This window comes from Ambystoma mexicanum, chromosome 4p, assembly GCF_040938575.1.
Source record: "Ambystoma mexicanum isolate Mex_15411 chromosome 4p, UKY_AmexF1_1, whole genome shotgun sequence".
NCBI classification, from domain to species: Eukaryota; Metazoa; Chordata; class Amphibia; order Caudata; family Ambystomatidae; genus Ambystoma; species Ambystoma mexicanum.
The window spans coordinates 380,947,821-380,974,436 of NC_090927.1; the positions used below are offsets into that span (position 1 = coordinate 380,947,821).

The 26,616-nt window shown below is 47.5% G+C and overlaps 1 protein-coding gene across 1 annotated transcript in view; it reads left to right on the forward strand.

Annotated features, from left to right (window-relative positions):
- LOC138453255 (uncharacterized) overlaps window positions 1-26,616 on the forward strand; it is a 452,395-nt gene that overhangs the window by 17,991 nt on the left and 407,788 nt on the right. The window contains exons 4-5 of the mRNA XM_069605925.1: window positions 23,705-23,832; window positions 24,126-24,266. Of these exons, the coding sequence (XP_069462026.1) occupies window positions 23,705-23,832; window positions 24,126-24,266 (269 nt within the window). The remainder of the gene's footprint in view (window positions 1-23,704; window positions 23,833-24,125; window positions 24,267-26,616) is intronic.

Sequence of the window (26,616 nt, forward strand, 5' to 3'; positions counted from 1 at the left end):
AGACACAAGGATGACCATAGTCTAGCCCTGAATCCCAAAGGGAGATGCGGTCATCTCGACAGGCACTGGAAGTTCATCAGGAACTGTCTCCCTCCAAGCCACACACTCACACCAACTCCTCTGCACCAACAAACAAAATAATGCAGATAAACCCTTAATTTGACCTACCGGCACACACTTGTACCTCCATGATCACCTCAACTGTCTTAAGAATGCAACTATCCCCCATGAAAATCGCACACATCCCATTCACAATTAATGCAGCTTGCCAAGTCCATTTGGCCTTGCTGTTATACTGATCTCACACAACCACTGCACCATGCCTAGCACTATAATGTAGCCCCACCACTTAATCTGCCCTGGCTGCATGCATACTGAGTGCATCCAAGCACGATTTCCTACACTACTCTCTCCATTGACCTTGGACTACGGTCCCCGAGGGCGTTCAACCCACTGCTGCTTTGGAATCATACCAATGGTAAAGGGCACTATACAAATGCCCAATAACATAGTCAAGAAAGAATCCCCTGGGGGTGGGTGGGGGTGTAGGAGGGAGTCTGTCTTTCCACAATAAAGGAGTGGGTAAAACTCATGGGGTTATCTGGTTGGGCTTGGGGAGGGGGAAGAGGTTGATGTCAATTCAGGTCTTGCCCATATATCACTGAAGGCAATTATCCAGGAAGGAACATAAGGCCAAGAAACAGAATGAATCTTTTTTTTTTTTAACATATTTATTTTTATTATTTTCCAAACAACAAACAACTTCTCACCCACATTAGGGTGGAATTAGCCTAGCCAAGATCTCCCCGCCTTCCCCCCCCACCCCCCCCCCGCCTCCTGACTCTTATATGTTATGTACTGCACCAAAACCATGAATATGCGTCCGAAACAGATATTGTTTTACTGAGTGAGGGTCGGGGAGGCCGGAGCCCCCGCCGACTCATTCATCAAAAAAGTTACCAAGGGTCCCCAGATGTCAGGTGGGCGTGCGTGCTGTAGTAGCAACTTAATGAAATCAGTTTCGACATCCTGACAATATAGTATGTCTCTACACCATGCGGTGACAGTTGGGAGCGGACCGCGGCACCATGCTATGGCGACTCTTCTACGGGCCAGAGTTAGTAGAATGCCCGCTAACTTTCGCGTAGGGGCCTTCAGCAGTCTGGTCATGCCCAGCAGAGCTGCGGTGTTGGCTGGGAGAATCGGTTCACCGATTATCTTACTCGTGATTTCCAACACCTGAGACCAGAATGGGGCCAACTTAGGGCATTCCCAAGCCAGATGTAGGAAGTCCGCTGAAGTCAAACCACACCTCTCACATCCGAAGGAGGAGTCTGGATGCTGCATTTTTGCTTTGGCAGGTGTAAAGTACGTTTGATGCAGGTAGTTAAAGTGGATTAACTTGAGGCGGGTATTGAGGGCAATCTTCTGGGTCTGTCTAAGGATGAAGGACCAATCGGTGTCGGAGAAAGTTAAATTTAGGGCCTTCTCCCATCTGGATTTGGTACGGGATACTGTGGAAGACGAGTCTGTAGTTATGGTTCTGTAGATCTGTGAGAGAGGTCTCCCCTCCCCTTGAGACTGAATTGCTGAGTGCAAGAGCTGCCATGTTTGGGGTTGCTGCGGAAAGGAAGGTAGGATTGCTCGCATCGTGTGGCGTACCCTGAAATAAAGAAAGATGTCTAGCGAGGTCGTGCCGCCTTTTTCCCTCACTTGAGCGGGAGTTAGGAAACCGTCCTCTGTGAAGAGGTCCCCAAGGTTTCTGATTTGAAGTTTCTCTAGCCATTGGAGATAAACTTTTTCGGATGTCAACGAAATCCCAGGTATGAATCTTGCCGGTAGGAGTGGAGAATATCTTGTGTCGATATTGTATTTTTGCGCCAGAAGCTTCCATATCTTGTACGTTATTAGGATTACATTCATCGTATCGCTGGGGACCGGCATGTTCCCGAAGACGACGGCTCTCAGTAGGTTCGGCGAGGCAAGGGCTCTCTCAACCTGCACGTGTGGTCGGACAGGGTTTGTGGCGTACCAGTGGCTGAGAAATTGTGCCTGGGCCGCCCAGTAGTATTTCTCCAAGTCGGGGAGCGCCAGGCCGCCTTTTGTCACTGGGAGGGTTAGCGTGGAGTGAGCCACTCTGGCGGGTTTGCCGGCCCACAGCAATTCCAGGACCAGACTCCTCAGTTTTTTCAGGAAGAGTTGTGGAAGTAGGATGGGAATGTTAGTGAAGAGATACAGAAGTTTTGGTAGAATCACCATCTTGACAAGAGAGGCTCTACCCCATAGCGTTAGGGGTAAGGTTTTCCAGCGGGCCACCTTTTCTGTCAGGGACTTGAAGACCACTTCGTAATTGTCCTGGAATACTTCTTGCTGATTTAGCGACATTTGAATGCCCAGGTAACGTACTTTGGATATTTTCCAGGTGAGGTGGAAGTCATCTTTAAATGGCTGGGTCGCAGGGGTGAGTGGGAAGATAATTGATTTTGTTTGATTAATTTTGAGGCCAGATGCTGCCCCGAATTTGATCACTTCGCGCATGATAGTGTTCAGGTTATCTACTGGGTTTCTTATGTAAAGAACCACGTCATCCGCGTACAGTGAGATGATGAGTCTGTGTGGGCCTATGACCAGACCTCGGTGTTGACTATGCTCACGTAAATTGGAGGCAAGGGGTTCCATTACCAGGGCGAATAGTAGAGCTGACAGTGGGCAGCCTTGCCTGGTGCCTCGTTGCAGGTTGATGGTGGACGATCTGGCTGTGCCGACTATTATGTTGGCTGTAGGTTTAGAGTATAGTAGTGAAACTAGTTTAATAAATCGAGCCCCCAGGCCCATCCTTGCGAGTACTGAGAATAGGAATGGCCATTCCACCGAGTCGAATGCTTTTTCAGCGTCAAGCAGGACGGCGACGGCCTGTTGGGCTGGGTCCAGTGCTCCCATCACCCCAAACAGTCTCCTGATGCCGAATGTGGTATTGCGGCCTGGTATGAACCCCGCCTGGTCGGCAAGAACTAGAGCGGGCATTAGCGGCATCAGTCTATTCGTTAGGATTTTTGCTAGGATTTTGTTATCTAAATTCAAGAGGGAAATGGGGCGGTAGGATGCACATTCATCTGGCGGCTTGTCCATTTTGAGCAGGAGAATCACATTGGCTTCACGCAAGGTCTGAGGTAGGGTACCCCTCTCCAGGGCTTCATTATATACATCGGCCAAATGGGGAGCAAGGGTGGACGCGAATGCTTTATAGAATTCACCGGTTAGGCCATCAGGGCCGGGGGCTTTGGTGTTTGGAAGCGATTTGATTGCCTCCGTTATTTCTGCAGGGGAGATCAGTTCATTGAGGGGTTCTCTCAGCTGTGCCTCTACCCAGTATAATTCGGTCTCCCTCAGGTAGCTCAGTGGCGCGTCGGAATTTTCGGGGTGTTGGGAGCTATAAAGCTTTTGATAGAAGTGTCCAAATTCTTCCGCCATGTCGACATCTGTGGTTAATGTTCTTCCCTGTTGACTGCGGATTTCTGTAATAGGCGTCGGTGTGTGGTCAGCTCTCACCAACCTTGCCAGGAGAGCTCCAGGTTTTTGCCCCTCGCCATATTGTCTGATTACTGCGCTGCGGTGGAGAAATTTCAGTTCACGCTCGGCGAGTGCGTGAAACCTCAGCAGTTCCTCTTTCAGGGTGGTTTTCTTCTTTGGTTCGTTCGAGTCTGTGGTTTGGCATTCGAGGTCTTTGATGTGGCTCTCGCAGGTTGTCAGTTCACGTCTTATGAGTTTGATGATGCCATTCTCCTTGGCCTGGCATACGCCTCTTACGAAGCATTTCAGGGACTCCCACAGCACGCCGGCCGAAGATACCGACCCAGTGTTGGCTTCTAGAAAGATCTCAATCTCCTCCTTTAGTTCAGCTGCGAAGACCGTGTCCAGCATGGAGCCCGTCTTGAAGCGCCAATTCTGTAGCCTGGGAGTAGATTGGGAAGGAAGGAGACAAAGGACTAATGGAGAATGGTCTGATAGAGTCCGTGGCAGGATGTGACAGGGACCGGGCTGCAGGGGGCCTGTTCTGGATGAGAATAAGTAATCGATGCGAGAGCTGGTATTGTGGACTGCTGAGTGGAAGGTGTAGTCCCTCAAATCTCCGTTAACCGTTCTCCAGGCGTCTTTTAGGTCAAAGGCTCGGCAGATTTCTGTTATTTGCAGGCTGGCTTTAGAGATCTGTTGCGACGAGGAGTGTGATCTGTCCTTGGTCGGGTCTATGACAGTGTTCATGTCTCCACCCCAAACCACCGTGGAGTGCTCGAGTGAGGAGAGCTGCGACATTACCCAGCCAAAGTTGTCTGGACCATCTATATTGGGGGCGTAGGAGTTAATGAAGGTTATCGCCTTGCCTGCTATTATGCCTTTGACTAGGACGGATCTTCCTATGGAGTCTTTTGCCACGTGTGTTAGACGGAAGTTGGTTCTTCTGTGTACCAGAATGGCCACTCCTCTAGAATAGGAGGAGTATGACGAATAGTATCTATGGCATCCCCACGACTTGGCCCATGTGCGTTCTTTCTCGGGTGTCAGGTGGGTTTCCTGTAACATTGCCACGTCAATTTCATGCCTCCTTAGGTATTGCAGGATTTTGCGGGTTTTGGATGGGATGTTACCTCCCCTTATATTCCATGTTACAATCTTGAATGTTGAGAGTAAAGGAAAGTTTGAAATTGTGTTGGGAACGCCTTGGTCCTGTGGTTGATGTACCTTGTTTGTGCCAAGGTAGGCTTGGAGCGTGCCGTGATATAACACATGGGGCATGGCGCTTGGCGACTGGGAGTGGAGAGTGGGGCGTGAGACTGAGGGGAGGCATCTTGCAGGGGTGCAGGCTTTTCCACGTGAGAAATTCGCACGTAACAAGTTTTGGCAGCGCCAGGAGGGAGGTTGTTAGTCCATCCCTGAACAAAGAACGGTAAACAATCGAACAGTCCTTAAAACTAATCCCATTTCGCGGACAACCCCCAACATGTCCGACGGGATCCTCCCCAGCCTGAGTGAGGGAACAGATGCTGTGCTCGGGGCGCTTGGGGCCTCTCCAAGACTTCTGCCCTATAGTTTAATGGATCGTGAGCGTGTTCCGGCAGTTTGTGTGTGTTTCGGGGCTTAGCCCGGGTTTTACGGAGGATTCCTGGGGACCCTCTCTCTCCGTGCGCGGGGTCGTTGAGGGTCGTGAGCTGGGCAACCATTACGGTCCAGAAATAGATGTACTTCCTCAGGAGAATTAAAGAAGTGAGTCTGCTCATTATGTTGTACCCTGAGGCGTGCAGGAAACATCATAGAGTATACGAGTTTCGCCTCTCGGAGTCTTTGTTTGGCGCTAGAGAAGGCTCTTCTCTGGGTCTGTACTGACGACGAGAAGTCGGGATAGATATGAACTCTGTCTCCGTCGTGGTGTAAATCGCCTTTCTCCCTTGCAAGTCTCAGGATGGTGTCACGATCTCTGAAGTTGAGCAGCCTTGCTATGATGACTCTGGGAGGTGCGCCTGGGGCTGGTCTGGAGGACGGGGCCCTGTGGGCTCTCTCTATCATGAACATTTGCGAGAAGGAGTCTCGGTCAAAGAGGGAGAGGCACATAGACTCCACGAAGTCCTCCATTTTCCTTGGGGTGACGCTCTCCCTAATCCCTACAATACGGATGTTGTTTCGCCTAGAGCGACCCTCCAGGTCTTCGCATTTGGCCATTGTAGCGGTCATTTGGTGTTCAAGTCGCGTGACTTTGTTGGAGAGGGATGCGGCACCGTCATCGAGGTCTGATATCCTCTGTTCAACGTCATTTAGTCGTTCTGTGTGTGTCTAGGCGATGTTGCATCAGATCGACTTTTGAGGATAGACTGTCCAGCTTATTGTCTAGACTCCCTATGCCTGCTTTTAGATCTAAAAGTAGTTCTTTTATTTCCATCGGAAAACTTTCGGATACTGGTTGACTAGAGCTGCATGGTGGTGGGTCATCTTCTTGTTGTGGGTTTGGGGTTTTGGGTGCCGTGTTGCTGTCAAATGTTAGCTTTTTTTGTAGTTTGTCTACCTTGCCCATCTTGGTTGATGTATGTGAGCCTTCCAAGCAAAGAGGGTCGGTGGCGGTTAGGTGGCGTTGGGCTGGTGGACCACCAGTATAGTGTCAGGAGGCTTGGGGCAAGGTGGCTCTAGGAGCTTGGACCGGGCCTCGGTGCCCCGCGGACTTCGCCGTGGACCCGGGGGGGGCCCAGCCTTCAGGGTCGTCGCCACTAGCGGTCAGTCGTGCCGGGGACCACGTTTTGGGGGTGTAGCAAGGTGTTTTCGTGGCAAACGGAGATCTTCGGCACGTACCTCAGGTCTTGGTGCTTCAGACGGGTGTTCCGACCTCTACCGCTCGTGTCGTCGCCTCTCGGATCGGTGTGGCCCGGCACGGTAGCCGCGGGGGAGGTCACCCACACTGGTATGTTGCAGTCTGGAGGAGGGGGGGCCCCTCCGGATCGCTGAGTGGCGCTGGCGAGGTGGTCTCGGGAAGGATGGGCGGCACCCGGTCGCACGCCGGACCCCCGGCGGCCCCACCAGCTTCGGCCTTGTATCCGGGGCTCCGGCGCTGCGCCAGCAGGCGATGGAGCCGGCCCCGCACTGGGGGGGGCGGCGGCACCCTCCGAGGGCCGCCGGCGCTCGTGGATGACGGATTTCCGAAGGAAGGGATGGTCGCTTCGCGGCCTCTGCTAAGCCGTGCTCCGCCCCCCGGCGTCCGCCCGGCGCTCGGGCCCGTCTCGGCTTCCACGCCGATGTAGTGATGTGGGGTCTTGGGCTGGTCGATTTTCGCCCAGATTTCGCCGAGGAATGTTCGGAGCGAACAGAAACAGGGAAAAGCCCTCTATCCTCCAATATGTAGCCGGGAACCGCAGGATTCAGCAGGATTTATTGCGGGCAGAGCGGGAGCTCAGGTGAGAGCGGCCATCTTGGTTGGCCCTCTAGCGCCCTCAAACAGAATGAATCTTAATGGAGGCCTGGTTAAAGACTGGCATGAACAAGTGTGGTGAGGGCACAAAACTAAGCAAAATAATTTTAGAAATCACTGTCCTGGCTGTAGATTCTGAGGAGTTTGAAGATTAGTCTATGGAATCGGACTAGGACTTTGCACTCAGTACACTAGAACCTTCTGAACGTTTCCCAGACTAGACCCCTGCATATTTCTGGCTTTTGCCGTAGCAGTACCACCATCCACCTCTGTCTGCACTCCTTTGAGCATGTGCTCATTTTGTAAATTAAGCAGTGCTTGGAACTCTATTTACTTGGTTTGTTGTAAAAGTGCCCCCCCCTGGAATTTGCTCAAATGTGTGATGTGATTATAAGTATTAATAGTTAATTTGGTCTACAGCCAATATCGGGCTCACTCAGATCAATCAATGCATTTGCGTTTCCTAAGTAGTTCCTCAGTCAAATATTTGAGAACAACGCACCTAGAAGTTGAATTATCTGGAGGTCATCCGTTTTCACAAGATCTTTTCTGAATGCATTTCTGATTCTGAACATTTTATTGGATACTTTGAAAATGTGATTGGCTATTTTAACTGAAGATCCTGAATATACTGTGTCCTTGTTGATTTTCCTGCTAAATTCAACTCCAGAAACGTCCTCTTGGTTTACCTTGACCTGGATAAGATCGCCCACTTGTGTGGGTGGTAGGAACAATGGCTCCTACCTGAAGTTACTGTGGGAAGGATCACACAAATGTTACCCTGTGTTTCCTTTTATTTAGCTTGGTGTAAGACAGTCTGCCAAGAGAGAGATTCACACTGGTGACTGTGGGCCAGGGCCACCTTGTTTGTAACCCTCGCGAAGAGCAATCCGAACTGGGCGTTCCAAATCTAGATCACTGGTACATCAGAAGTGGGGGTGAGAGGGTTAAAACGCATGGCCAGAACACTCAGGTTATTGAGCACATGGTAACACAGCAACACTGTATGGGCCAAACTGGTCCTGGTGGGAACATAAGTGTTACCAATTATACACAATGTTAGTCCATGGCAGAGTAACCTACAGAAAAACCTTATTTGGAGATATACAAATCCACTTTTTAAATGTTCTGGAACTTAAAGGGCCCCAATAGCGGTAAGTCATTGTCATTTTTATGGAGTTTCTAAAGTTTTTCTGTAGAGGACAATGGGACAACTAAAAAGTTCTCCCTTTACCCAACCGTTGTAGCATTATGTTCAATCCACCAAAGGACATGGGGATACCCAATGGAGTGTGACGAATTGACTTATCTCATATAGGAGAACAATGATAAGTAGACTAAAGCACCCACTCATCCCTCACTTTTACCTTTACGATTGTGTTGGCTCTTGGTTTGTAAAACTGGCCGTATCAACGGATACTTCCTTCACCTTTTGTGGTAACACGGGCCGAGGGAAGGTTAAACTCAGGGATGCAAATGTGGTTCAGGAGCAATGCAAACAGCGAAGTATCCAAAATAAAGGCAATGTCCAGGGTTCTGTAAAAATATATACACTTGAATGCACCACATGCAAGAAAACTAAATCAAAACTGTACTAAAACCCACCCTGATGGAAAAGGCATAGGAGATGCAAGAATAGAGAACGCAACCGTGCGAGAATACAGGGAGAAGGCAGTTTCAATGTTCTTTGTAAAAGGATATCTTTGGTGCTGAAGAAGGGATGACCTAACCCATCGTTGGCACCCAAGATTGGCTTCTTCTCGACCATGGCGAACCAGGTTGTTTGCTGTTTTGTGCAGTTCAAGGCTGTTCATGTGCAGCGGTCGTACTATCCTAGTTTGGCTGCAAGGGTCGAACAGGGCTTTATGGTTTGAAGGCGATGTAGGGGATGAGCAGATTGTGAAGGCCTCCTAGTCTGAGATGGTCAGTTCAAAGAAGCTCATGAATGGATGTGCTAGTCAGCATGATTTGTTCGATGAAGCACTTGAGGCAATGCAGATTGTGAGGGCTACCAGGGTATGGTAGAGTAGACTGTGAAGATGCTGGCAACTGGTATGGACAGTTTAGTTGAGTGATTCGATGCTCTGTCTGATGGTTGGTGCTTGAAGATCCACCAGGGTCTGTTCGCCTTGTGACTTGACTATGAAGATGCTGGTGGAACTAGCAGTCATTTGGCTGTAGCAGATGCATCAAAGGAGCTTGTAGTTTGAGCCGAGGCACCAGTGCGCTCGGTTAAACAATACTTGTGACTTCCAAAGGCAGCTCTAGAGGGTCCTGCTGGTTTGAAAGGCAGTGAACTTGGCTTGAAGAAAGTTTGACCAGTTCCATCTGAGGAAAGCAGCGGGCTCTAGGCTGTCTTCCCACTGTGGATGATCTTGTCTCCCAGCAAGGGATGCTTGTGCACACCTTCTGTGATCCTTCAACTTGAGGTCCTGGCAGCAGTGTGGGTGGCAGAGAGGCCGGTCTTCTTCCAGCAGCAGGTTCACCCCAATGTTTCCTGGGGATGGATTGGGAACAGTTCTTAACTCTGCCTTTCATTTTCAGTCTTCTCCTCACTGGTTGAGGGCTCTGGAAAGTCAACTCTCCCGACAGAGGTCCAATGAAACCTCCATCCAGGTTAGTAGTCCAAAAGATGATCAGACGTGGTGGGAGACTTTTTTTTTTTAATGGCAAAAGCCCATCAGTGATTGGACTAAAGCTAGCCTCCTTTTGGGGTCCATTCCCTCCATTTGAAAGGAGAGGACTTTGCCTTTGTGACGTAACAGCCAAAGTGCTACACCCAAAGTGCTTGGCTCTAGAGAGGAAGAGGACCAGAAGGGGGATAGAGAGAGTCTTAGGAGCAGGCCTTTTCTTCAAAGGCCCACTTCTGCCCCCTGGATCTCCATCCATTGTACTTTCTCCTGCTCACTGCCCATAACGCACTGTGTGCATCCCCATTTCTCATTGGCTGTTTTGCTCTGTGCTTGGCCTGCAGACCTCACGCTCACCGCAATTATCTACAATTAACATCAGCTGTTCTATACGGCATGCAGAACCCCCTCCCCCATCTCCTCGCTGATGTAACAACTTGATCAGCTGTTTCCTGCATCAGCGCCTGCTTTCTAGATGAGCCTTGCTGCCCCTTCTTCCTGGCACAGGCACCCTTCTTATTCCTGAGTTTTCAAAATATATATTTAAATTTGAAAGAAAGGATCTCCAAATGTTCATATTTGTTTTTTGTTGCGCTTTTGAACTACAGCGCATGTTTTGGAAAACACGGCAGCTGAAACACGTGCTATCCGCCCAGCACTGAACTTGTGTTTCCTGATTTTGCAGTTTGAGAACTGTTTGGTCGTCATTTTCGAATATCACTTCCAAGATGGCTGCCTAATCTACACCTCAGCCTGTGGAGCCTTCTCTGGCCCCCTGCCAATTGGCTGCTTCTGCATTCATCAGGACTGCCTGGGAGGCGGGAGCCAGCCTGTTCTAAGGCCCCTTTCTGCTCCCTGTCTGCTACTTGGACACTAATATGAAGCTACTACCACAACTTGACCCTCTCTGGTGCTGCCAGTTCACTCAGCCATGATTTTGGACTACCAAGACTCTTGCACTTGTCCTCTCCGTGGGTTAGTTTCCCTCCCTCACTCTTCCCTCTTCTTGCTCCAACTGGTCTCCCTGTATGCCCACATCTTAGCACCTGCCTCCAACTCATACCTAATTTCAATCTATGTTGCCTTAGCATTGCCTTTGAAAGTCAAATCTGGGTATGTTTTTGTAATTGAAATTTGGGTTGTTTTTCACATTACTTTTTACCCTCCATTGTAACCTGCTAGCCCAGTGACTTTTCCTTGCTGCTTTTCTTGCATATTTCTTCTACTGCCATACTCTTTACTTGCTCATGGCGTTATCTGTTTCTCCTATGTACTCTTAACTGCTTCTCTATTAACTATGCTTCCCTTCTCACTAAGACTGGTTAGAAGAAATAAAAAAGGATATCTTTGCTTCAACCCAGGTCTACCCATCGCCGATAGCTATTCCAGCGCCTCTGCCAGACAAACCCTCACTGACCTTCTTTTTTTGTTTGTTCCCTCACCTGATCTATGGACCCCTTATATGATCTCTATGCTCTGTCCTGTGTCCTCGTCCCATTAATGGTGGCACCTGCTGGATTTCTTTGACTCCTCCAAAGTCCTCATTAATGTCTACCTGAACGGCACTGTCATGGTGCAAGGCCCTTAGGCTAATGTACTCTTTGATAGATGGTTCCCTCACCTCATTAACTTCCTCTCATCTCCAGCTGGCCCCTACTCTCCTCCCTTGGCTACCTTGCCCTCCTTTCCTTCCGCCTCTGCCCCATCTCCAGCTCCCTCCACCACATGGTGTACCCCTCCCCTGAAGGTTTTTAAGGCTGGCAACCGTATCACGCTTAACTCTCGCTCTGCTGTCGAATACTCATCTGACATCTGCCTGTGTCCTCGGGCTTACTGAGACTTGGTTCACGGCCAGCTCTGTCCCAGTTTTGACTCTCCTCCCTGATGGCTACAAGATCCTCTCCACCCCAGATCCAACCGACGTGGAGGGTGTAGCGTTGATCGAGTGGATTCATGCCTCCATCTTCCCCACTCAGACTTACTCTTCTTTCAAATGCCTTGTCTGCTGGCTTTCCTTGCCACTCTCACTGTTGCTACTCTCTACTGGCCCCCTGGTCAAATTACCTTTTTTCTGAGTGGGCAGACCTCTCCTCCTCCTCTTGCCCTCAACCACCCAACCCCTCCTCCTTGGTGATATCAACATCGATTTCGATTCTCCCTGTTCCTCATCTGCGTCTCTTTACAACCTCTGCGAAACTCCTCTATCCTACCCTCCAGCCCGACTCACTCTGCCGTCACACTTGATCTTGATCTCCTCTGGCCTCCCCTCTCTACTTCCCTCACCACTCATCTGCTGGAGTGATCACCGCCTCCTCTCCTCATCTTTCCATCTCCTTCCCTCCCAAGCCAAGCCTTCCCCAAGATTGTCACCCACCTTCTCAGACATCCAGCCCATGAAGCGTGTCAATCGAGGCTTTCACTGCCACCATCTACCCCCATCCCACCACCTCAGGCTGACTCGCACCCTGACACAGCTCTACTCCTCTCTCTGCTACTCTTGATGATCTTGCCCTTGTCATGAGGATCTGTTTGAAGTTCAAAGCCAAGTGTAATTCCTGTTATGACTCTGACCTAGTTACACTTACACACAAGTGTAGGGTGGCTGAGAGGAGGGAGGGCTTCCTGCTCATCCTCTGACAAACTGGCCTTCCGCCTGCTCTAAGGCAATACTATCTCGCTGTCCGCTCCAAGAAGAGACGTCACCTCAAGCCTGCGGCATCCAACAACTTGGCCGAACTCTTTAAAATCTGCAAGGAGCTTGCCAATTCTGCATCTCCACCCCCCCTCCAGGCTCTTTGCAATGCCCTTGCCTCTCACTTTAACTTCAAACCCAAAACATCTTGTCCACCCTCCCTCTTCCTTTCCTTTTTTTCCTCCCCAGATGAGGTAGCTAGAGACAAGTCCAATCTATGACGGCCTCATCAAAACCGGTCCATCCCTTCTCCTCTAAAACCATTAAGGAACACATTGACACCCTCGCTCCAGCCCTTGCTGATTTCTGCTGCCATTCTTTTCCCTCTGGATCTTCCCCTCCCCTCTGAAGCACTCCCTTGTGCATCCTCTCCTCAAACCCACAGCTGATCCCTCTTGTCCAGCTAACTATCGCCCAATTTCCATTCCTCCCTTTTTGGGGAAGCTCCATCTCCCAGCTTAACCTTCATTCCGACTCTGTTGGCTCTCTCCATGACCACCAATCTGAATTCAGAGCTGCCAGAAGCACGGAAACTGTTCTCCTGAATATCTGTGAAGACCTGCTCTCCAACCTTGACTAACATTTCCTCCGTGCTCATCCTACTTGATCTTTCGACCTGGTCAACCATTCCATTCTGCTCAATCGTCTGTGACAACCTGGGTATCGCTGATCAGGCTCTGGCATGGCTTACCTCTTTGCTTTCTGATCGACCCTCCCAGGTACAACTTGGGTCCTTCCTATCCTCATCTCCCTCTACCTGTGGTGTTCCCCAGGGGTCTACCCTGTCGTCATGGCTTTTCAACCAATACCTGGCAACTGTCACCTAATGCATTTCCATTTTCTGCTCAAACTTCAGTGATATGCTGATGACACCCAAATCATTTTCAGGCTTCCCTCGACACCTCTCCTTCCCTCATCTCTGCCTAATTGCCGTTCAAAATTGGTATGCCATCAACAATTTTTGTCCAAATGCCAACAAGATTGAGATCCTCCTCATTGGTACACCTTCACCATCATTTCCCCTCACTCTACCCCTACCTCCGAGGCTTAGAATCTCTGGGTCATCTTTGACTTCACACTTTCCTTCTCCGCGCACATCTGACGTCTCTTTAAAAAAAAAAAAAAAACGAAAAAAGTCTTAACTTACTGCACCTCCTTTAGAGGTACTCTGCCTTTCCTCTCCTTCCCGCAGAAGCTCACGGTCTCCCAAGCTCTGGTTCTCTCTAGGTTGGACTACTGTAACAGCCTATTCCTAAATCTAAACTCTCTGCCCTTTGCAACTAATCCAGAACAGGACTGCGAGACTCGAGCCCTGGAATCGTATCTCTCCAGCTCCGAAATCCCTTCATTGGCTCCCAGTGGATGCAAGGATCAAATTTAAAACCCTCTGCATTGTCCACAAGGCTTTCGGGGGCCTGGCTCCATAATACCTTCAACTATCCCTCCATAAATACCTCTCCTCTCGAGTCCTTAGCTCCTCTACTTCGAACTCCCTCGGTCAGTTTTTCAAAGAAACAAGCTGGGTCTGTCTTCAGCTGGGGCCTCCCTTTGGAACAGCCTCCCGGCCACCTTGAAACTGAGGAGAACCATCTCTGGTTCCAGAAGCACCTCAAGACCTTCCTATTTGCTTCTGTCTTTGGCCTTCTTCTCACCTGCTGATCTGTTTTTCTCTCTTGGGCACCGTGCACCTGGCCACCCTCTGTCCTCGGGCCCAGGTACCTGCGCTCCCTGCCTCCCTCCTGCACTGCCTCCGGGCCACCCCTTTGCACTGGGATCAGTATCTGTACCCATACAGTCCCTCATTTCTGTTCTGCACTTATCAGATACACCCTATCTGATTAATCGTGCACTTGCCACTTGCTGGCTGCACTACCACTCTTCACTGCCTTTTTTTTTAATTGTACTATTTGTTCTGTTCACTCCTGTCTCCTCACTTTCCAATTCTCCCCCTTCCACGCACTTTCCCCTTTTCCATGCACTTGCACATTCTTAATGTCTAAGCCAAGTAAGATCATTGTTTTTGTTACTCCTTTGTTCCCCTCCCTTTGCTTGGTCACGCTCTGACGCACTTTTGTATGCGCGCGATATAAATAAAATATCCTCCACTGAACGCAGCCCATCTGTATCCACTAACCCAGGCCCTTTCCCTTCTCACTGGGCTAAAAGGCCTTTAGAAATGCAACACCCTGGTGCAAGGGTACTTCCTTTGAATGGGTGTGCTCCTTTTGATGCCTGGGCCCAGGACAGATTCCTGTGGAATGGCTCCTTGGAGGAGGGCGTTCCCTACCCTCACAAAGAGACCAAAAAGGAGGCCCGCCCGTTCATGGCCCTGTCCTGTAGTTGGCAAGGCCAGCTTGTCTGGCAAAAAGGCACATTACTTTCCACAGCTGAATTGGCTCACAGGGACTGTCAAGTGTGGTATCAATTTGGATGTGGCTGCAATGATCATGAGTAGTCTTATGCACCCTACCTTAACTTAGCATAGCTTATGTTCAGTTTACCCTGCCACCATCGGCTACTTATGATAATCCTAGTTTTGGTACAAGGGTGCATATCACTACAGCTGTCAGATGGACAACGACTGATGCACCCTGAATTTGCCATGGAGCTTGTGAAAGGGGAATAGAGGGGGAAACTTCTCGGCAGATAATATTTCATAGATGGAATTACCTGCATCATTTTATTCATTAAACCTTTTTTTTTTCTTTTAAACTGGGCTTTCATACCTTTGCCAGATGGCAATTTCTCACAGGCAGCTGCAGCCCAAGTTAGACGACCGAAGGGTCGGTTGCAGAGCACACAGCTGCCCCACCACACCCAGACGATGGAAAATGCAGTAAAGGGATGCCACAAAGCCCCACTGCTCCATGGACCTCTGAAGATTATATTGGAATCTGGGAACAAGAGGAAATCGGCACAAAACAGTTTAGGTGCCAAACTTGGGTCTGGCAAGTCAGTTGAGATCTGACTTGAAAGAGTTCCAATTTAGCCCATGAAACCACGAAGTCCAAGACTACCCAAATCAGGTAATCTTAACAGACGGCAAGCCTGGAGCACATGTATCGGAGAAGGTGTAGAGATGTTTAAAACAAAACAATGTTTCTTGGTAGCTCTGGACAGGAAGTGGTATATCCCATGACTGGGGCAATACCAGGAAGTGACCAGGACGTCCTGAGGCAAAAGGAAGCCACCAGGCCTCCAAGCCAAGCATGCCAATTCCCAGTGTTTCTTCCTAATCGAATCTTTATCCTCTTCCTTCTCAGCAATCTGGTTGCTGTTGGCCCCGTTCTACTGAGACGGCTATTCATGTCCCATCCTTTTTCCACTCGCCACCACAGGCAATCTGGGTATCTTCTTGGATATGTCCCTTGCCTTTGACACGGTTAGTCATGCTTTTACTATATTCACGATCTTGGCTTGTCTGGTTCTGTTTTCACCTGTTTTAAATCCTATCCATTGGACCATTCCTACTGTCTCCTGGTTTTGCACAATCTCTTCATTATACTCTGCATCATGGGGTTCGCCAAGTTTCTATTATGGGCCCCCTACTGTGTTATCTCTATACTATTGCCATATATGATCTTCTCTCCTAGGACCTGCTGTCAGTTTTATGTGGATGACACAAAATATTTTTGATTCTCGTCATACTGTCTCTGCCATCAATCATTAACGGCCTCCCATTTTCATCTGAAGCTGGCAAAAATGAAGCTACTCTTTCCTGCACATACCCATTTTCCCCCCACTGCCTTCCACTCAATCTTTTCCCCTTCAACTTTTTCACACTAAAACCCTGGGCATGATCTTTGATCCATCTTTCTCTGCACAGTTCCAATACTGCTTGGATCTCCTTAAGCATGCTCGCCCCTTTCTTATGCAACTACTTATTTTATTCCTCGACTTGATTATTGGTGTGCTTTGCTGTTTGGACTTTTACTTCTGTGCCCTATGTCTATAATTCTGCCATCAGTCTCCTTCTCTCACCATACATCTATCTCCCTCCTTCCTTTTGACTCTTGTAGTTTTCACTTTCCCTATTGTCTGCTCCTTTCTCCTAATGTCCTCATTCCTTTCTTTTCACTCCATTCAGTCACAATTCCTTCTCAGCACTCCTGTCGATTGTGCTCCTTGTTTCCACTCCTCTCATAGCTCTTCTATACTGGGATTCTCTCCCAATGTCTGGTCTGCTCCCTCTGAATTTACACTCTTCTAAATCGCACCTTCTGTCAACCCACTCAAATTCTTTTGACTCATTCATTTGTCCTCACAATTAGTTCGATCTTCTCGCTCTCAACAAATCCTATAAAAAAAGCATCTTGCATAGTAAAAACAAGTCATTGCTGACGTCCTACTACGTGGCAAACTACAAAAACCTCTAGGAGAAAGAGATTGGGTCTAAGAGAACATCTAGGTGTAAGTTCCATACTGGTCTAAGTGATAGGGTTTCTAATATCGGGTGGGGCAACTAAGCCCTCCCCTCAGACAGGTCACTATGAACATCATCAAATACATGACATCCCATTGGTTACATAAACTATAGGGCTCTTTACTACGTGGCCCTCTAATTGTTTGGCACCCTTACATCTATCAGTACTTTTCCGCAAACGTCATGAACACGTCGGCTGGCCTCCAGGTGCTGGTGGGTTGGTCTTGACCATAGCTTCCCACCAATTGGTATACTATCAATCATCCCACTGCTGTCTGCCAGTCAATTAGCCCTTTCAAGATTGGCCTTGAGTTTGTTCTTCATGCCTGAGAATAAAGGGGTATAGCATACTCTTATCTGCTTGAATAGGCATAGCACATCACGATTGTCCATTTTCAGCCATCCTCGTGACTGGAGACCATGGTTTTGAGCTTTTGGTGCATTTTAAAATACTATTAATGAACCTCTGACATCTTCATTGTTTTCGGGCCTGTCTTTTGAGCAGGCGTTTGTTCTTTTACACGTTTGTAGCTACCGTCTGATCATTCCCAGAGCAGCCTTGGCTTCAGAACTTGTGTCCCAAAGTGAAAATAGGTTGTTAGTTGGCACTTTAAGCCCAGTTACTACTTATGCAATAGATGCATTTCTTGCCTTTCGATTTCTAGTCAAATGTAAGTGATTTCTTGAACAGTGTGTTCACCATAGCTCGCTCTTGTACTCGACCCAATTTGCCAATTGTACCTCGATTCATCCCTTACAGTCAATTTTTATGTGGACCCTTCTAGGTTGTACATTTAGGCTTTCACTCAGTTGCCACATAAACTCCCGTTTCGCACCAACTCATTTGTCAAGATTAACTTTGTATATACTGGTGCAAGATGTTCTACTGACCTCCATGGAAACCCTGCATGATAATGGTTTGCTGCATAGAAAGATCAAGCTATGGGATGTCCATTCATCCAGATATCAAAAATTACTGGCAGGATTGCCACAAGCCTTTCTAGATTGCCTGCTGGGATTATTAGTTCTGTAATAACCAGTGGAGTGTACTTTTTTCAAGGCATGTATTTAAAAAAAAAAAAAAGAAATCTGACATGTTTTTATAAATCCTTCAGACTTTTGCAGTTTCCCTGTAGGGAAGTGTATTGGTTGTACACTGGTCTATTCTCCAATCCCTTGCATAGCCTGCCATCAAGCTATGCAATGGATTGCTCTTCTAGTGTTTTTTCTTTCAAGAAGGACCGTAAATCGCATACATCGGAGGCGTGACAATCCACTAGTCTCTCTGCATTGCACTTCCTTGATAGTGCTATGGGATCCACAGGACTATCCAGCACTTAGTTTGCCAACACTCAATAATGCAGAGGCATTCTTTCAATGGGTGCTCTTAGGGAGAATTCTCAAAATGTGCTAATTTCCCTTACCTTTTGAGACCCCCAGCAACTTTGGATTTCTAGGATTTGATTTTTTTTACCTGGGAAGAGTGCAAGCCTTTTTCTCCCACTCTTCCATGTATTTTGTTGTTTTACTTTTGTGTTCTCTGGTTATGAAGTTTTAAAACGACTCCATAGGCATAATCTTTTTCTGTCACGCAGCACCTTCATTGCAGTGCCACAGGGATGTCTTTCAGACTTCCCAAGGTTTAAATACCTTCTCTGGGACTGACTACAGTCTACCAGAGCATGTAAAGTTAAATTGACTTTACTAGTCTCTTTAAATTTACAGACCCATCACCAGTACACACGATCTTCCTATAGAGAGGTTGCCTAGCTTCCCCTGAGTCAAAACACTCATCTAACCAATGTTATCCTTTCCTACTTTAAATGGCTGGCAGTGGTTTAGATCAAACGATCGTGATTTTTCCCGACCACTAACGGTAGCTATCGTTCAGCCATGTTTTTCAATATGGCGCCCAGGACCGATCTGTAAAAATAGACTCTGGTCAACTTTTTTCACCGTTTCTTTTAGGAAAGGTGCTTCTTGTGTTTGTCTCTGCACACCAAACCAGGTTTGGTCCCTTTGTTCGTTGGCCTTTGGTGGGCTTCAGTGCTGAAGCCCTCCTCTGGTGCCAGGGTGTCTGGGGTGGCCAGGATGTGAGGGAGGTGCCTGAAACTTCCTGTGCTTGGTCTCCTAGGAGATCTGAATGCACTCTGCCGTGATTGGCCGGCTGGCTGTCTGGCAAGGACAGCCACCCTGCTGTGTGAGTGACAGCCAGGCTGGAATGAATGGGGGGGAAAACTGTTTAAAAACAGGTCTCGGGGACTTGGAAAGCAGTCGACCAGTGGAACGAAAGAACTGAAGATGAGCTGAAGGAAGAGGACTGCTGCAACTCTGGACAAGCCCTGCTGCAGGTCCGAATTGCCTGAAACTCCATTGACTGAGAAGCCCTTCAAGGTTAACTTTTTCAGAGTTTGGTGGGAACAACCAACTCGTAAGCCGCCTGGACACCGTCCCCTCCTGGTCGAATTTTCGAGAGTGCTGTGGAAAACCGGATAACCAGTGGGAAGGATACCAGTTTGTGGTCTTTAAGGCACTTGCACCTTAAACTGACGTTTTGCTAAGCTTGTGGCCTCATCCCTGGGCAGTGCAGGAACCTCTGACGTCCTCCTGCCCCCCCCCCCGACTGAAGCTCAGGAACAGCGAGATCTGCTCGAACTGCCTCAGCTACAGCTCTTATTCACTTACAAGGTACTGTGCAACCGCAGTCTGGAAATCTTTTCGGCCATTGTGAAAGTTTGTGGTACTTTCCCAACTTCGAAGGCTTGTCCTTCCCTAAACATTTGTCTAACTTTTCGCCTAGCCAAACTCTGTGGCAAAGACTTAACCGCTATCTAACAGAACTGTTCTATCCTATACAAAGACTCTGAACCATTGACTTTGTCCCAGGCCTATGAACTGAATTGCTGGTTGTAGTTCACTGAAACCATTTGCCCTGCCTATGCAAATATTTTTGCTATTGATTCTTGTAACCTTGTCTTTTTACCCCTTTTTGGAAGTATCTGAAGTGCCATTTTGCTCCTGGCTGCTCAGCCACTGCTACCACATAACCGTGTAGTACAGGCTTGTACCAAAGGTGAAATTGTATTAACACTTGTAGTCTTATTATACATGTAGTGTTCCCCAAGGTTACTGCATGTGATTCTGCCTAACGCACTGTCTGATGGCACTTGTCAAAAGCCCACAGGAAACTGGCTATAGATATCCTCCATTGGATTGGATGGGCATCTTGGTGAGAGTAAGGCCTTGGTGGCCTATATACAAACACATCACGGGATGATCTTGAGCACTAAAAGCTCATTTTCAAAGGACCAATCGTGTGGCCATCTTGCCTTTTGATGCAATCCTGTTTGTCATTCTGTATGCCTTTTTTGGAGATGAGCTGCCCCAGTGTCCAAGTCAACCATGCACTATATTGCCAGTTCTGGATTCATTGGAATGTCAGTTTCGATATATACAATGTATGACACTGGCTGCTTTTTTAGTTTGAAATCCTGGCCCCAAAACATCTCAAGTTAATTAACCTATGCACAGCACATTCTTCTTCCTTTACTTGGAAAAGGGGTTAGATCTTTTGATATCCACAACCTGGTATCACCTGGTCAACCAAAGACCCTTACATCTTTGTGCAGCAAGTCTGGGAGATGCAGGACTTCTGTATCGGATATGGGTCTGGCTGTAGTGAACCCTATCATTGACAGGAAATGGTGTGGTTCCTTACAGACTCATTAGTGTGGTTGTTCACCACTAATCCTGGTCATTTTAAAGTGCTGTGTAGAGTCCAGTCTGATTACCCTGGGGGCTGCAGGGTTCACGAATTCTAAGCAATACCTTGTCCAGGTTAATTAGTTGGGTGCCTTTTTGATCACAGTGCTGATCACCTGCCTGATTGACTCACCATGTTGGGCAATGTTTGGGCATGCAGTCGAACTCTCTGGGATTTATTCAACTCTTTTCTCAAGATTGGACCTTTCATGGAATATTTAAAATGGTTGATGATCTCGCTGTCTTCTGGTGTACTTTCCTGAAAGCAACCCTAAGGAATGGAAGCTGCATCTACCCCTCTACCAGCCCACAAGTTATACCCTTTGAATTCTTTTTGAATAAACCTGTCATTCTAGGGGAGAAATGTAGCGGCACATAGTAACTCTGAAAGTATCATAAATGGCTGTCAACTAGACTGTTAATTTGAGCCCTCTGTCCAACTACAGGGGAACCTCTGTGCTAAAAGTATTGGTTATGGTCACCACAAGAAGAGTGATTCTCAGACTCGAAGCCTTTGTGTAGAACTCAAATGAACCAGTTCCCAGGGTTTCTATTTGGTTGGAAAAAAAAATTGGCCAACCCTGCTTTCAAAAGCCATTCCTGAAACTGGAAGCTGCATCAGGAGGGTCTTTGTCAAGTAGTCTTAGGAAGCCGGGTTTAATTTTAAGAGCTAGTCAGTGACTAGCCTTCATTGCAGGAGGTGTTTACCTTGAAGAGTGGGAGAGACAGTTTACGGTAAGGGTTAACTTTATTCAGAGCACATTCGGGATCAATCCGAAATCGACCTCTGTGGAAGTTTGTTACTGGAAAGGAAAATTGAAGGGCTATAGGGACCTCTTGGGTGGCAGTAGCAGCCGTCTTTGCAATTCATTCTGCAGGCCCATTCTTATGGCGACGGTGGGCCTGCAGGCTCATTCTTATGACAATGATGGTAGGTCACAGGGGGTACTGTTTAATGGCGGTACAAACCATCTCGTCACTTGAGATGGAACATTCGCGAAGTGCTCAAACTGTTGTACGAGGCAACTGGATCCCATTTTATGGTTCCCTGGGGATGGGAAGGTGGATGAGGGCAGCCCATGGCTGGATCGTGCTGCAGTGGAAGCCATACTGGCATTTTCTGTGTTTTTAGACCTGTTGGGACAATAACTTCTGGTGCCAAGTGGGATTGGGGTACTGGGTGGTCATTCTGTTACATACTTGTGCACCTACCTGGAGATACCACTCTTGGACTCTGTAGGCTTTCCAGGTTTTTTAAGACCACACACTTTTATAATCGGTCACCCATGTCAACTACCCCACTTAGCCACCTTACACCAGATGGCCCGGCTTCCTTCACCTGTATGTTCAACTACATGACAAAACACAGCACCCCTGCTGCAACCGCTCGAATTCAAGTCTTCTTGATGATCCATCCTTTCTGAAACTAGCATTGTACTGTCACTCTAGCCAACACATGCCTTCTTGAGCTCACTTATCTTTTGATCGATTACCGACATTTCATTTGATGTAAATACAGGCTGCCCCTCGGAGCGATGCAGCTGCTTCTGCCCCCCCTCTTTTCAGCAGGTCTAATTTACTTTTGGCATATTCAGCTTGGAGTTTGCCCTATGAAGAAGCATTTTTGCACCATGTAGAGCAGAAGCTAGTCAGAATGTGAACAGATTCAGTATTTAATGGTTGTGTAATTGACAGTTCTGCTTTCATACTGGATGGGCTACCAGTATTTTTTTTTTTCTTAAGTGAGCACCTAGCCCGAGAGCAGTGGTGCATTGTACAGGGTTGGGTGGACATCATTTGCGTCGCCTTCACAGTAGCACAGTACTGTGAGTTGTCCATTCATGCTGGTACTTTGTCTGGTATTCAAAAAGCCACATTTTGAGAGATTTGTGAAATTGGAGAATTTACTGGGCATTCTGAAGCAATTCCAGGAATAGTTCCACCAGAAGAATTTGTGGGTCCTCTCTGCAGATGAGTTGTAATTCGATCCAGTTGGTCGATTTGCTGCGTGAGGAGTGTACGCTACCAGATACGTGGAGCGTAGATTCTAGTTATGCTGGTGTGCTAATCATGACTGCTTTGTAGATGTTGCATACAGTCTTGAACAGTATGCTGTCATGGTGAGGAAACCAACAGAGTAGAATGGGGTGATTTGGTAAATGTGTACCCATTAGAGGTGCTGCATCAAGATCAACTGTCTAGGGGAGCCAAGTGAGCACTGAGAGCCTTGTCAGGGGGGCATTTCCTCCATCGATGTGTGCCAAAAAGGGCCTTGATTTTTGCTAAGGGTTGGAGTCGTGGCTGGCTGTTTGGGCCTTATTGGCTATGCATTTCGGCTGGGCCTTATTGGCTATGCATTTCTGCTGTCAATGGGGAGTGAAGTCTAAGGATTTGGCTGAATCTTGAGTTGTGGATCAAATCCTCCTGGGCAGATATCTTTGAGCCATTATTGGAAAAATTGTTTAGGAGGACACAGGTGGATGAATCTGGTCCTAAATGGGTTGGGTTTGAGGTAGGCAGTTGACAACCAGGACACGTTGATAGCTAGGTCATTGCGAGGACTTATGAACTGCAAGTCTTTAAAGGGGTACTGTGCCCATTTGTTGATGGCTATATTGGATCTTTTGAAGAGTGCTCTCGGAGGTTCCTTGTAAGGGTTGAAAAGGATCCGTGAGAGGATGGAGTCTTGAGGGAACCCGCAGCGGACCGAGTCTGTTAGAATGCTTAGTGTTCATCTGGTTGGCCCGGTCATGAATCTCCAATTAGGATGTCAATGTATTGATTTCTTCAAATGTCGGAGTAATGTGGTTCGTTCTGCTTAATACTCCATTGTGTGGGGCAGCATCATTCAGCTAGTAAATAATTGAAATCATCACTGGTACGTATAAATCCATCAAAACTACATGTACCCTCTTAATACAAAGCTTTGTGTAGGCTAGCACACCTCCATATTCCGCACTACTGACGGCTTGAAAAAAGTACTAAAAATTGAGAACCAGTGAGAACATGAACAATGTTCCCATTGTTCTGCCAATCGGTGTGCTACTTGCTTTGGGGCGCTAGGTGTGGGGGTTCTCTGCTGCGACCAATATCTTTGAATTGCCATAATTTTTTTCATCTGGCCGCTATCCCCTCCCCGTACGAAAGACACCAAACCTTTACCCACTTTATGACATTATTTTGAAATGTATGAACAGAATTGTGAACATTTAATTGGTTTCAGTCTTAGTAAGCCTATGTTTTCTTTTTAGATCAGTATGGCAGAGCATTTGAGGTCACACGTACGCTTGCCACAAAATGTGGCTATACCATCACAAGAGACTTTTGGGGAAACATTGAATTTCGTGCCTCAATCATAAGCTGCTATTCTCAAATTGTGGTGAGTTGGAAATATGGCTGACACAACACGCTCCTTATTGGTAAAAATCACTAGATGGTGCAGTTGGGTGTTAATTCATGGTCTGGGCAAGCAATCTGTATCGACTTTTATTTGTAAACTGCAAGTATTTAATTTTGCTGAATGCCTGTTATGGCGACTACCACACATGTAATACTAGTTGCATCTAGTCTGGGTTAAAATTAGAATGTAAATGGGAGCACAATGTAGGTGGTTGGGGAAACTTGGTAAACTGGTTTGTGCAATCCTTGATCTCGTTCCTTTATTTTGCACAGGATGAATCTAGCTATTCTTTGACTGTGAAACTTGATGTTTCTTCAACTATGGCAGCTTCTGTAAGCTATATACAGATCTTGACGTGTCCGTTCTACCCATGGAGTGCAAGAGAAATCCTTTGCGAAACAAACTACATGGAAGTAAGCTAATCCTTTTTGATTGGATTAGGTTAAAATGCAAGTCACATGCCTGACCGTGTGGTGAATGGGGAGGGGGGTGGGGCGGATCAGGGCTTGGGGAGGATGGAGGGGGTATCGCAATGTATCATTGAAATGTAAGCAGTGTCTTTAAAGACATCCCAATCCTTATTCAGCTGGTGTTGGAAAGTCTTCACTGTGGTCTCATTGAAACCAAAACCACCAAGTTCTGTAACTCGCCCAGCTTCTGGCATGGATGAGGGGCAGTCCTTCGAAACACGGACATGGCAAAGTAACAGAAGAAATTGTTTCTTAACTTTGCTTTTCTTGGTGCGGTCAGTGGCATGAGGCCCATGTGACTGGTCTTGGCCTGTGGATGCTCCCTTATTGCATGGTTTTCATGTCTACATTTGATAGAGGGGTGTCATGGGTTTAACTAATGCTTCTCTTCATTACAATCCGACATCCTTCTCAACCTCACCACTACCAAGTGCCGCCTCTCACATCCAATTGGCTCCCCAGCACTGGCATTTCTTGCATTACATTAAAGCCACCCCACAATGATGGGTTTCAAGACACCCTTATGACTGCACCTGAACTGTGCATGGGCATTGCCCCACCTTTAATCCTAAATCTCCCTCAACTCCAGATACCTCCTGTATATTCTGCCATACACGCCTAATGTTCAACCAACCCATGGTTTATAGAGACTGCTCCTTTATGTCAACGCCACATGGTCCCAGCTGTGAGAATGCTCCATATACTAGTTGTGCTTCGAACAAACGTCTAGAAAGTAATTTTGGTTACCTATAAATTGTATTTGGTTTTTTACAACATGCTTAATACCCAGAGGTTTCTAAGCGCGGACCCAGGGATATAACCTGTGTTGCTCTGTATCGTCTTGCTTCCAAAGCAAGCGTGTTGCCCCTGAGCTATCCTCCCGAGACTACAATTTTCTGTATATATCCGAGGAGTAATGGTTTTGTCTCCAATGCCTGCCTACTAGAGATGGCCATATTCCATAAAAAATGCTAACCTAAATCCTATGCTTCTAATTGATCCCATAGGACCTCAGTTGGCGGGTCTGTCAAATGCACCCCAATTTTGGCTTACCAGTGTGGCATAGATCTTTGGCACTTGAGGCAATCTTGCACTTTACCTGCCTGTGCTATACATTTATTCTGCATGTTGGGTTTGCTCGGTCTGTGATGTAGTAGTCTGTGCGCACTACCTCGGTCCATGCAATTGGGATGCTGGAAATGCATTTGAGGGATGGGGCCTCGAAGTCCTTGTCCTGTAGTCCTTTTATCATGTATTCTGTCTTGTTTTCTGTGCAGGGGTTCATGTGGGACTCCTGGCAGTGCAGCTCTTCCTCTTTTTGGTTTGGTGAACAGACTCTTGGGATACCCTTATGGAACCCATGGGTGGGGGGTACAACCCTATACTTCTAGTGTATGTTTCTGGGCACCTGTGTGTGGCCCACAAAGCAAGGTACGGGCTGGTGGCAGCTCCATGCTGAATTTTACAGTGCACCGAGACCCCCAACCGGCCCATAGTCAGGGTTTGCTCAGAAGCATCAATAAGGACAACTCAACGGTTTGGCAAAGGGAGTCTGTTTAATGACGAGTACAAAAAACAGGGAGTCTCATGTTTATCAGCTGATGCGTGATCTTCCTTCTCACTTCACAACTCCACGAACTTCATAAAAATCATAACATTTGTACTGAAAACTCGTCATCATTTACGTGTAACACTCAAGTTGACTTGCAATTCTATTGGTTTGGGAAAGTTAACTTTAATATAGGAACTATATCTGTATATGGTAACTGAGTGAGGGGATTGGGTAAACACTGTGGTGGGCATCCAAGCCCTTGCTTCAAATTGGCTACTGCAGGCGTCACTAAAAGTACAACGTCCTACTGGTTCTACTAACTATAGGACCCTAAATTACTTGGTCCATTGTGATTGGGTTCGCAGCAACCCCATGCATACTTTTCCACTTTGCTTAGCAGCACGCAGAATGGTCGGCCAGGTGCGGGGTGCCCCTTAGTTACCCGGCCTTCCTCCAATTATTGTTACAATCAATCACTTTAGTAGCCATGTGTTTCTCTGTGGTTGGCCTTGAGACTGCATCTTCTGTCTGGAAAAGTTCTGATATCTTCGCCTGGCCTGGTGCCATGCGTAGGTGTGAGCTCTCCTTCTTTCTCGGCTAGTCATGTGCTTCGGACACTGTCAACTTGGCTCTTTTACATCAGTGCTGTAAGAGGATTCAATTCAGCACTACAGCCAAGTCAACGCCTAGTCTAGAATACTGAATGAAAACCCTTATTGATATATCTTTATGTCCAGTTCA